Genomic DNA, 13,400 nt, shown 5'->3' with positions numbered 1-13,400 from the left:
GCTTTGAAAGTTCTATAAACGTTGTAGCATTCTGGAATTGTGCAGGAATTTCACTTCGCCTTGCCTTTAATGAGGAATGTAAAAAACGGCCCCTTTTAAGAATGTGCACATGCGCAGAGCGGCGAGACAGTTAACTTCTCAACTTCGCAGTCAGAACATTTTGGGGGAGAAAGTAATTCTGCTGAAATGGCATTCCGGAGGAGAAACAAGAGTTATCCCTTCTTCAGCCAGGAATTCTTAATACAAAATCATGCCGATATCGTCTTTAGTTTGGTAATTTTTATTCTCATTGGATTGATGTTTGAGGTGAGATGAATTCTGATTTCATTTTTTCCCCTCTCCTCACTCAGCTGTGATTTTGTTTTGTTGGCAGGTCCACTATAAAATCTAACTATGAGATATTCCAATGGCATGTGGCCTAGTTGAATGACATGTGAAATCGGTTGTAACAATGTGACTTTGTTGCTACCACTGTTGGCGACATCATTGTAATGTGTTGTGCAGATATGGTGGTTGGCGAATACATTGTTGCAGTTTTTGTTACAATGCAACAGTGTTGTCTACCTAGGGTTACAAAGTAACAATTTAGCAGAATTTGTTTATCGTTTGTGTTCAAATTGACCGCGATAAAGTTGAAGCGAAAGACAGGACATCTTTACAGCATAATTTCCTTAATCTCAACATCAGTCTGTAGGCTAGTTCATCTACGTTTTTGTTAGATAAAACGGGACAAATTCCGTTTCAAATGTAAACGTTTTTGCGTACGATTAACCCATTTAAAGTGTGTTGTCACTTTGTCAGTTTTGAATTGTTATTACAATGTGGTACTTTTTCATTTTGCATTGATGTTCAACTAATGAACTCGTTCTGTGTGTTTGACATCAACGAAAAGCTCATTTACGGCACATCTAATTACCATACAGGAATAAATGTGTTCTGCCATCCCGTTGCCAAAGCCTTTCGACTCAGGTAACGTTATTCCGCTGTTAACTGCCACGTCTCCGTTTTTCAGCGATTCTATTTTGCAATGAAAGAGTAGACTGACTCGCTTTTCTATGCTCTTGACACCAATCGTGTTCCATGATCTATTTGCGCCCTAGCTGTCCTTTTAATTAAAGGACAAACGTAGGCCTAAAAATGGTACCCCTTTGACTTCGTGGTTAGATAATTGAATGGTTCGACCAGAACTGGTCATCATTGGATGATGAATTGGCACAGAAACACTTGCCGTAGTCTAATCCGTTAAAATAACAGTCTACGGTTCGTTTTGCAAAGTAATTTTCATTGCTGCGATGAGTTTTTTTTTTAGCCTCTTTAGGAGTCAATCCGGAATGTAATTTCCCTTCAGCGAGCTATTGCCTCCATGTGTTCCTACAGACTATGGAGGGGGTTTCCCGAGTTAAACCAACACGTTTCGGAAAAAGAGTGAAACCCAATGTGTGAACATTTCACTCTGAATAGACCCACGTAAACGCGATCCTCTCATGAACTCGGTGGACTTTAGTTTTGACAACGCACCAGTGGCCCCCTCACGCATGGAATGTTGGCGACTTGTTAGTGCACTCCAGTCTAGAGTTTAGTCTACTGTAAAAGTAGCGTCATCCCTTCTTCGTCAATGCAAGCCTTGTCATGCCGAGCCTACATGTTTTTTTTTTCTCTTTCTATAGCACAGTCATACCTCGGCATTCCAATAGTGTGATTGCAGCCCTGAATTCAGGGCATTTCTGCATCTGCAGTAACCCCCCCCCCCCCAAGCATCCCATTGGTTCCAGCATGAAGGCTATCTTGTGAGACTTTTGATATTCTGGATTTCCCCTGGTTTGTGTACTGGAGTCCTAGCTTGCACACAGTGTCCTTCACTCCAGCCTGCCGAATACCTGCCCTCGCAGTCCTTTCCTTGGGAAAGCAGGGCCTGACAGGCGGGGGCAAACGACAATGTCTACTGTTGTTGTCCTAGCTAGCTAGCCACCGGTTCCGTCCCCCCACCTTCTTCTTCGGTGGGCATCCAACGCCACCTACTGTACTGGAGCCCCCCCCAACCCTCCTAGTTTATAAAGAGGGGTTCCTCCAGATGCAGGAACACCCAGAATTGCAGGCCACATTTACACCCTTCTCCAGATTAATTTTCAAAGCACAACGTCAAATTACGGCCAAAAGTGGGAGGTGTTTGAGAAAGTTGCCATTTTTTGAAGCAGTTTGGGGATAGAGAGACACACGCACACACACACACACACACACAAACAAATGTCCATTACCAGAACTCTCTATATTTGTCTGTCTGTACTTGATTGCAGTATAGAGGTCATGCATAGGCAAGTCACTTGGCAGTGTAATAAGAAGGTAGTCAGACAGGATAGATATAACCTAAATGTGATTATGGTTCTCTTTTCTAGGCAACGGCAAAGACTGCCATATTGTTTATTCAACCTCAGTACAACATCAGCACACTGTCACCAGGTTTGTGCCACAACCCCCATGATACACTACCACAACCCCCATGATGCACTACCACAACCCCCATGATGCACTACCACATCAGCTATGCGTCCCAAATGGCACCCTATTCCCAATATAGTGCACTTCTTTTGACCAGGGCTTCTAGGGCTCTCGTCAAAAGTAGTGCTCTATGTAGGGAATAGGGTGCCATTTGGGACGCATACATACTATAGACTAAAAGGATCTGGGCCTACTGTATATTTGCTCAGTGGCATTGCATCACTCTGGCTGCATTTACACAGGCAGCTTCATTCTGACCAATTAGTGGGAAAAAAGATCAGAATTGGTCGGCCTGTGTAAACCCTTTGTTAGAGCAGGCCTATGTGCTATTTCTATCAGACCTGGGTCAAATACTTTCAGATACTTGAGCTGCACTTGGTTTAGTTTGCCTAGTACAATGGAACCAATGGAATAGAAAGTGAAAACGCCAAGCTAAATCAAGTGCACTGCACTTCAAACCCTTTCAAGTACTGATGAAGGCGTAACTGCCGAAACATGTTAGCCTGCCTGCCCGGCCGAAAAAAATACATAAAAAATGGTTAAATGAGGTGGCGTCTTTTAGTCCTTTTAAAAAAAAAAAATTGAGTTTCCCAATGATTCTTGAACTTGGGATTTAATTGGAAGTCTTTGTCATATATGGCTGAGCACCCAGCTATTAAAGAGAGAGGTCGCCTGTTACCCGCTCCACAATGTGAATTTGATCTAGGCCTGATTTTTTTTTTTTATTCTGTTTTCCTCCTTTTGAGTCTGAAAGAGCAGCATAAGTTGTTCTGAGAATACCTGTTGTCATTTAACGCATCCCTAGCTGTAGCCTACGTGTGTATGACCAGTGTCCCTTGTCATTCATTATGCATCGCTGTCCTCATTGTCCTGTCTGTCCTCCCGTCTCTCTGTCCTTCCTCCTGTCTGTCCTCCCGTCTCTCTGTCTGTCCTCCCGTCTCTCTGTCTGTCTTCCTGTACGTCCTCCCGTCTGTCTGTCATCCTTTCTGTCTGTCCCTCTGTCCGTCCTCCTGTCTATCCGTCCGCCTGTCCTCCTGTCTGTCGGTCTTCCTGTCTGTCCGTCCGTCTGTCCATTCTCCTGTCCTGTCTGTCTGACGGTCTTCCTGTCCCTCTGCCCGTCCGTCCTTCTGCCCGTCCGTCCTTCTGCCTGCACGTCCGTTCTCCCGCCTGCCCGTCCGTTCTCCCTCCTGCCCGTCCGTTCTCCCGCCTGCCCGTCCGTTCTCCCGCCTGCCCGTCCGTTCTCCCGCCTGCCCGTCCGTTCTCCCGCCTGCCCGTCCGTTCTCCCGCCTGCCCGTCCGTTCTCCCGCCTGCCCGTCCGTTCTCCCGGTCTTCCTGTCCGTCCTTCTGCCCGTCCGTTCTTCTGCCTGCCCGTCCGTTCTCCCGCCTGCCCGTCCGTTCTCCCGCCTGCCCGTCCGTTCTCCCGCCTGCCCGTCCGTTCTCCCGCCTGCCCGTCCTCCATTGGTCTTCCTGTCTGTCGGGTCTTCCTGTCCCGTCCATCCTCTTGCCTGCCTGTCTTTCCCCTCCGTCCTCCTGCCTGCCTGTCTGTCCTCCTGCCTGTCGGGTCTTCCTGTCTGTCTGTCCTCCCTCCCTCCCCTCTGTCCGTACTCCCTCCTGCCTGTCCTGTCTGTCCTCCTGCCTGTTTGTCGGTCTTCCTGTCTGTCTGTCTGTCTGTTTGTCCGTCTGTCCAGAGGGAGAGGTGACGTTGTACCAGTACGGCTGGCAAGACTGCACCACCATCCTCTTCTATTTCTTCATCACCATCATCCTCCACGCCGTGGTGCAGGAGTACGTCCTGGATGTAAGTACTACCAAGACCCACTGCATTTTGGGTATTAGTGTTTTTGTATCCCCTAGATAATTTTTTCTAAGTAGGTTGCAAAGGTTCCCAAAGCAACAGCCAAGGTACTCTGGCATCTTAACTGTCTGTCAATTGAAACCAATATATGCTAAACTATTAAGGCTGGGGTCAATGGGGCTAGGCGGAGTGGCCTGACTTATTGATACAACGGTAGGGAAACACAAGGGGTAAAATGGAGATTCAGGTATGAGTAGAAGAGCACCCTTTTTAAGCACAGATGTAGTATCAATCAATCATTACATGAACCATTTGAAGTGGACATGCGAAACTGACCTTAGATCAGCGTCTATGGGCCTACTCCAGACAGACTCCTCATGAGGTCACAAGGTCATATTGAGTTGTCTTACTGTCTGCTCTCCTAGACAACTTGCAGGACACAGGAATGTAGCCTGGGCCCGTATCCACAAAGCATTTCAGAATAGGAGTGCTGATCTAGGATCTGTACCATTATATTCTTTATTCATTATGGCAAAAATTCTAAAAGGCAAAACTGATACTAGATCAGCATTCATACTCTAAGATGCTTTGTGGATATGGGCCCTGATCCCAAATCTGTTTGGGCTATCTTGCTAACTCCTATGTTTAGCATGACTGTGACCATAAGAGTTGGCAAGACGGCACAAACAGATCTGGGACCCGGGTAACAGGAATGAGATTGTAATAAAAATGGTTGATCTCAAAAAAAGGTAATGGGATTGTTATTATTTTCCTCTCTAGCTCCATAATCAAGTGTGTTTTACAATGGCTTAACGCTTGAACGGCATGTCTCTGCTCAGAGGGGTGTACTACAAAGCAGGATATGGAGTTAGCCAGCAAACTTGTCAACATTTTCTGACAACTCTAATTGATTTAACAAACAAAAAGACATATCTAGGTTTAGCTTTTTTTAATGAACCATAAAATCAGTAGTTATTTCTGTTATCATATTAGCTGGCTAACTCATTGATCCTACTTTGCAGTACACCCCTCAGAAGGGTTTCAGAGTGGCTAAAAATAGCCATCTTGTTTGTAGGTAATTTAATTTTTGTTCACTTCATTTTGTATCATAATGACATTTTGTAGCTCTTTTTCCTCTTTTTGTCATTTCTTTTTTTTCGTTGTTAGAAAGTGAATAGGCGCCTCCATCTCTCAAAAAGCAAGAACACCAAGTTCAGTGAGTCAGGCCAGCTGTGTGTGTTTCACCTGGTGTCCAGCGTGTGGAGTTTTTACATACTTCTAACGGTAAGAAACGCATCAATGTGTAGTGTTGGGTCAAATCATCATGAACAATTCCACTGAGTCTCCCTTTTCCCTTTGCAGGAAGGATACGTGTTTCACCCAAGCAGCCTTTGGGAGAACTACCCACATGTCCACCTCCGGTATGATGACTCAGCACTAAACAGGGTCTGCATCTAAAATGGAATAGCAGACTACTCTTAACCAGGGCCTATAGGGGTAGTTCCAATGAGATATATATATATCTCACACACAGTGCCTTCGGAAAGTATTCAGACCCCTTGACTTATCCACATTTTGTTACGTTACACACGAATTCAAAAATGGATTAAATAAATAAAAAATCCTCATCATTCTACACACAATACCCCATAATGACAAAGGGCTAACATGTTTAGATTTTTTTGCACATTTATTAACAATAAAAAAACTGGTACCTTATTTACATAAGTATTCAGACCCTTTGCTATGAGTCTTGAAATTGACTTCAGGTGCATCCTGTTTCCATTGATCATCCTTGAGATGTTTCTACAACTTGATTGAACTTACCTGGGGTAAATTCAATTGATTGGACATGATTTGGAAAGGCACACACCTGTTGACGGTGCATGTCAGAGCAAAAACCAAGCCATGAGGTCGACGGAATTGTCCGTAGAGCTCCGAGACAGGATTGTGTCGAAGCACAGATCTGGGGAAGGACACCAAAACGTTTCTGCAGTATTGAAGGTCCCCAAGAACACAGTGGCCTCCATCATTCTTAAATGGAAAAAGTTTGGAACCACCAAGACTCTTCCTAGAGCTGGCCGCCCGGCAAAACTGAGCAAATGGGGCAAAAGGGCCTTGGTCAGGGAGGTAACCAAGAACCCGATGGTCACTCTGACAGAGCTCCAGAGTTCCTCTGTGGAGATGGGTGAACCATCCAGAATGTCAACCGTCTCTGCAGCACTCCACCAATCAGGCCTTTATAGTAGAGTGGCCAGATGGAAGCCACACCTCAGTAAAAATCACGAGAGCTTGCTTGGAGTTTGCCAAAAGGCACCTAAAGAATCTCAGACCATGAGAAACAAGATTCTCTGCTCTGCTGACATTTTTGGCAAGAATGCAAAGCCTCACATCTGGAGGAAACCTGGCAGCATCCCTACAGTGAAGCATGGTGGTGGCAGCATCATGCCTTGGGAATGTTTTTCAGCGGCAGGGACTGGGAGACTAGTCAGGATCGAGGGAAATATGAACGGAGCAAAGTATAGAGATCCTTGATGAAAACCTGCTCAGGACCCCAGACAGGATTGAAGGTTCACCTTCCAACAGGATAATGATGCTGAGCACACAGCAAAGACAACACAGAGGTGGCTTCTGGACAGGTCTCTGAATGTCCTTGAGTGCCAGAGCCCGGACTTGAACCTGATCGAACATCTCTGGAGAGACCTGAAAATAGCTGTGTAGCAATGCTCTCCATCCAACATGACAGCGCTTGAGAGGATCTTCAGAAAAGAATGGGAGAAACTCCCCAAATAAAGGTGTGCCAAGCTTGTAGCGTCAAACCCAAGAAGACTCAAGGCTGTAATCGCTGCCAAAGTTGCTTCAATAAAGTACTGAGTAAAGGGTCTGAAAACGTATGTATATGTGATATTTCAGTTTAATTTAATACATTTGCAAAAATGTCTAAACCTGTTTTTGCTTTGGCATTATGGGGTATTGTGTGTGGATTGATGAGGGGGACATTTTACATTACATTTACATTTTAGTCATTTAGCAGACGCTCTTATCCAGAGCGACTTACAGTAGTGAATGCATACATTTCACACAATTTCATACATTTTTTTTTTTTTTTCCTGTGCTGGCCCCCCGTGGGAATCGAACCCACAACCCTGGTGTTGCAAACACCATGCTCTACCAACTGAGCTACAGGGACAATGACTATTTAATCTATTTTAGAATAAGTCTAACGTAAGAAAATGTGGAAAAAGTCAAGGGGTCTGAATATTTTCCTCATGCACTATATATAAAATAGATGACTGACTGACTTTTTTATTTTTATTTCACCTTTATTTAACCAGGTAGGCCAGTTGGGAACAAGTTCTCATTTACAACTGCGACCTGGCCAAGATAAAGCAACGCAGTGCGACAAAAACAACAACAGAGTTACACATGAGATAAACAAACGTACAGTCAGTAACACAATAGAAAAATCTATGTACAGTGTGTGCAAATGTAGTAAGATTAGGGAGGTAAGACAATAAATAGGCCATAGTGGCGAAATAATGACAATTTAGCATTAACTCTGGAGGAAATAGATGCAGAAGATGATGTGCAAGTAGAGAATCTGGGGTGCAAAAGAGCAACAAAAAAAATAGAACAATAGTGGGATGAGGTAGTTGGGTGTGCTATTTACAGATGGGCTGTGTTGAAGCCACCTTGCTTCCATCTTGGCACTCCTCCATTGTAATTATTTTTTGTTTTGGAATATATATAAATGCATTAATGTCTACATTGGATTTTGCCACATGTATTATATTAGACACCTTAATGCATACTTTAAATTATATCATGTCAGCTAAACAAGTTAAAAATTAAAACAAATAAATACATTTTCCTTAAAGTATAATTTTGAGATTACTAATGTTACTATAACCACTACAACATACTTAAATTCATGTCATTTTGTTCTTGAAATATTTAATTGAAATACTGCAGAATTCCATTCATTCCCATGGAAGACTGATCCTACTGGGGATTGCCGGTGGCTTCAAAGCCTCTCAATGGCAAATGCATAGCATCAGCAATCCAGGGTTTCTATACATCACTGGGTAGTTCCCCTGCTCTGTACTGTATCCTTGAACAACTGCTCTCTCTCTCTGTGTTGCAGGTTTCAGGTGAAGTTCTTTTACCTCACTCAGCTGGCCTACTGGCTTCACGCCCTGCCTGAGATCTACTTCCAGAAAGTACGCAAGGTCAGTGCTGAGGCTGTGGGAAACGGAGGACTGATATCTCTGTGTGTGTTGTGCGAAAACAATTAGCTGAAAGGAAATCTTCATTAAATCAGCCCATAGACTGAATAACGAATTCTGTCAGATTATATTCATCATAAAAATGATTGTCATTTGGGTAAACAATCACATGTTACTTTCCTCACATTGAAAGCTGCAATTCATCTCATTGTCCATAGACTCCTTTACTTTCAAGGTAAAAAGAAAATGATATGGAAACGTGCCATTCGGGTGAACTATTCCCTATATTAGTTTGCACCCACATGGCGTCTTTCTGAGTGCTTCCATTCCTATTGACAGACAACCAGAAGTTGTTGGTGTGACTGCTCGTTGTTGTTGTCCCTCAGGAGGAGATACCTCGCCAGCTGCAGTATATCTGCCTCTACCTGCTGCACATCTCTGCAGCGTACCTGCTCAAGTAAGCACCTATATAAACATAGATAAGTACCTAATATTAGCACAAATATATATAAAAGCGCATGAGCACATATACACATAAGCATGTCTAAGCACCCATATAACCCTAATACTCCCTCCCTCCTCTCTCACAGTTTAAGTCCTGTAGGCCTGGTACTCCTCTGTCTGCAGTACCTGTCTGAGCTGGGCTTCCACATCGCGAGAATATTCTACTTCACTGATGAGAGCCACCAAAAGATGTGAGTTCCTATTTCCAACTCTGTGGCCTTGTGGTTCGAGTGTCCGGCCTCAGATTGGAAGGTTGGGGGATCCACGGTTGAGTCTTACAAAAGACTCTTAAACTGGGACCTGATCCCGCTCCTCTTGGAACTCATTATTAAGGAGATAGCTTGCGGGTAAGGCCCTGTGATAGACTCGTTTCCTGTCCAGGAGGTGTACATCAAGCTGCCTCACGCTACAGAATCAGGAGAGGGGCTCCTGCCCAATGGGCCGTTCTGGCTCGGACAAGGCTTGCTTACCTTTGTCATAACCTTCTTACTTTACTTTCCAACTGCGCAACAACATATCATATAGAAGTGCTGTTCATATTATAATGTGACGTGAACAGCACTTCATTAAAAGTAGACTGTAATATGACATCACCAGGCATATTGGGGCGACTTCCTGAAAAACAACCTGCCAAGACTCCCCCTATTGGCTCATTGCAACATTCTTGGTATGTATGTATGTATGTATGTACACTGCTCCAAAAAATAAAGGGAACACTTAAACAACACAATGTAACTCCAAGTCAATCACACTTCTGTGAAATCAAACTGTCCACTTAGGAAGCAACACTGATTGACAATAAATTTCACATGCTGTTGTGCAAATGGAATAGACAACAGGTGGAAATTATAGGCAATTAGCAAGACACCCCCAATAAAGGAGTGGTTCTACAGGTGGGGACCACAGACCACTTCTCAGTTCCTATGCTTTCTGGCTGATGTTTTGGTCACTTTTGAATGCTGGCGGTGCTTTCACTCTAGTGGTAGCATGAGACGGAGTCTACAACCCACACAAGTGGCTCAGGTAGTGCAGCTCATCCAGGATGGCACATCAATGCGAGCTGTGGCAAGAAGGTTTGCTGTGTCTGTCAGCATAGTGTCCAGAGCATGGAGGCGCTACCAGGAGACAGGCCAGTACATCAGGAGACGTGGAGGAGGCCATAGGAGGGCAACAACCCAGCAGCAGGACCTCTGCCTTTGTGCAAGGAGGAGCAGGAGAAGCACTGCCAGAGCCCTGCAAAATGACCTCCAGCAGGCCACAAATGTGCATGTGTCTGCTCAAATGGTCAGAAACAGACTCCACGAGGGTGGTATGAGGGCCCGACGTCCACAGGTGGGGGTTGTGCTTACAGCCCAACACCGTGCAGGATGTTTGGCATTTGCTAGAGAACACCAAGATTGGCAAATTCGCCACTGGCGCCCTGTGCTCTTCACAGATGAAAGCAGGTTCACACTGAGCACATGTGACAGAGTCTGGAGACGCCGTGGAGAACGTTCTGCTGCCTGCAACATCCTCCAGCATGACCGGTTTGGCGGTGGGTCAGTCATGGTGTTGGGTGGCATTTCTTTGGGGGGCCGCACAGCCCTCCATGTGCTCGCCAGAGGTAGCCTGACTGCCATTAGGTACCGAGATGAGATCCTCAGACCCCTTGTGAGACCATATGCTGGTGCGGTTGGCCCTGGGTTCCTCCTAATGCAAGACAATGCTAGACCTCATGTGGCTGGAGTGTGTCAGCAGTTCCTGCAAGAGGAGGCATTGATGCTATGGACTGGCCCGCCCGTTCCCCAGACCTGAATCAAATTGAGCACATCTGGGACATCATGTCTCGCTCCATCCACCAACGCCACGTTGCACCACAGACTGTCCAGGAGTTGGCGGATGCTTAAGTCCAGGTCTGGGAGGAGATCCCTCAGGAGACCATCCGCCACCTCATCAGGAGCATGCCCAGGCATTGTAGGGAGGTCATACAGGCACGTGGAGGCCACACACACTACTGAGCCTCATTTTGACTTGTTTTAAGGACATTACATCAAAGTTGGATCAGCCTGTAGTGTGGTTTTCCACTTTAATTTTGTGTGACTCCAAATCCAGACCTCCAAGGTATTTAAAAAAGGTATTTAATAAGATTATTTCTTTCATTCAAATCTAGGATGTGTTGTTTAAGTGTAAACAACACATCCTAGATCTGAAGGAAAGAAATAATCTTATTAAATACTTTTTTCTTTACATAGTTGAATGTGCTGACGACAAAGTCACACAAAAATAATCAATGGAAATCCAATTTATCAGTCACACTCAAAATTAAAGCTGTATGTGTGTGTATATATATATATATATATATATATAATTCATTATGCTGGAAGTCTCCCTGCTGCTTATGACGATGTCTTATTACTGACCTTTAATGGCACTGCATGCCTTGTGATCAATCCTAATAATCATAATCCACTTCTGTTATTTACTGATGTGTGTCCAGGTTTGACCTGTGGGCCGTGAACTTTGTGTTCACGCGGATGGTGACCCTCACACTTGTGTTCCTGGCTGTGGGTTTTGGGTTGGCCCGTGCCGAAAACCAGGGGCTGGACTGGGACATGGGCAACTTTAACACTGTGCTGATACGGTAAGGGTTTTTAGTAGCGTCTATGTCTATTGTACACAAATTACACACACCAGCATTTCTACTTGCACATCATCATCTGGACATCTATCACTCCAGTGTTAATTTGCAAAATTGTAATTACTTCGCTACTATAGCCTATTTATTGCCTTACCACCTCACGCCATCTGCACACACTGTATATAGACTTTCTATTGTGTTATTGACTGTACGTTTGTTTATTCCATGTGTAACTCTGTTGTTTTTGTCACACTGCTTTGCTTTATCTTGGCCAGGTCGCAGTTGTAAATGACAACTTGTTCTCAACTAGCCTACCAGGTTAAATAAAACATTAATAAAATAACACGCAAGTGTGAGCAAACACACTCCCCCCCTTTCTCCTCTCCCCCTTTGTCCTCCCCTTTCTCCTCTCCCCCTTTCTCCCCCCCCCTCTCTCCCCTCTCTATCATCCCTTCCTCCCTAACTCTCTATAGGATGCCTGTGTTGTTGCTGGTGAGTCTGACCCAGTCCTGGCTCCTGTGGAAGTTTATCCGTTTCCAGCTGAAGCGGTGGCGAGAATTCAGACACGAACAGGTCGCTAGGAAGAGGGCCGCCGCCAAGCAAACCCCCCGACCGCTGAAGAGAGACTCCAGTGAGTGGACAAACACACGCGCTTTAATAGTACGAGTTGAAGACATTCTATTACAGCAAGTGTATTTAGGTTTGTTCATGTGTGAATGCCCTCCTCCAGTTGGCCACCATGAAAACGGCGCAATCAAAGCTGAGAACGGAACCTCTCCTCGACCCAAGAAGATCAAGACCCCCTAATGGCTCCACCCATCATGGCTACCTGAACAGTGACCCTGACTATATGGCTTATCAATCAGAGGAACAAGAAACTGGTCCCACACCATTCATCCTCTTCCTGTTTTGCATATTTTCTGGAGGTGATGTGGGGGCTGCGTCTGTCACCATGGACACAAGGCTTAAAAAATGCAATTCCTAAACCAAACACCCTCGAGCTCTGAACAGACATTTACTCTCATATCAGTATTTTTTTATGCAACTGCCTGCTATGGACACACTGGTTCTGATCTCCATGTATACTATTGACACACTGTATACTGTGTGTCATATTGAATGTGTTGATGCCTGTTCCTTGAGCGTTAAGAACTGTACTGGTCTGGGGTTTGTCCAGATGCAGCTGTTTTTGAGCTCTGCTGTTGAATGAGTCGCCTTCGCATTTGTTTTTAGCATGTGTCATATTCATTAGGCACCAAACGGAAGAAAACTGACTGAAACGTGGACGGACTAGACTTGCCCAAGAAGAAACACTCATTTTCGGTTTCCTTTGCAAAATGTTTTGTGCCCTAATAAACACGACTCTGGTTACTTGGTGCAGGAAGAATGTTACTGGTTCTACGGTGGTCCTAAAGGGATATCAGAGCGTGCTGGCTTTGCTACCTAATCAGTGACGGGCGGGACCAAGTTGAGATTGGTTACTTCTTGGCCCCTCCCTGGTCGGTGTGGCTCAGACCGTGCTGTACTCATGCTGTGGTCACTTTACACAAACATCCTGATGACCACCATGTATGTTGGATAATACTGCATGCTATTCCATTGTTTTTAGTTTTTTTCTATTTCTACTTTATTAAATAATGCATTGTTCTTAAATGCTGAGGTTTGAAGTTATTTTTGTCTATTACATTAATACCATGATGGAAGTCGGTTTTGTATGTGTTAAAACGTACTGAATGTTTCCAAGTCATTTTACTCTAATGAC

General features: G+C 44.7%; 1 protein-coding gene across 1 annotated transcript; it reads left to right on the top strand.

Moving 5' to 3' along the window:
* The first annotated feature begins 154 nt into the window (after positions 1 to 154).
* tram2 (translocation associated membrane protein 2) lies at positions 155 to 13,291 on the top strand. The gene is given in 11 exon segments (NM_001140043.1): positions 155 to 306; positions 2,394 to 2,457; positions 4,185 to 4,294; positions 5,459 to 5,575; positions 5,654 to 5,712; positions 8,436 to 8,520; positions 8,904 to 8,974; positions 9,108 to 9,212; positions 11,498 to 11,641; positions 12,112 to 12,269; positions 12,369 to 13,291. Coding segments are annotated over 11 exon segments (1,110 nt in total). The 5' UTR covers positions 155 to 186; the 3' UTR covers positions 12,446 to 13,291.
* The last annotated feature ends 109 nt before the right edge of the window (positions 13,292 to 13,400 follow it).

This window comes from Salmo salar, chromosome ssa15, assembly GCF_905237065.1.
Source record: "Salmo salar chromosome ssa15, Ssal_v3.1, whole genome shotgun sequence".
Classification (NCBI taxonomy): Eukaryota; Metazoa; Chordata; class Actinopteri; order Salmoniformes; family Salmonidae; genus Salmo; species Salmo salar.
Note: the sequence above shows the minus strand (reverse complement) of the source record. Positions and strands in the feature narration are given on the sequence as shown.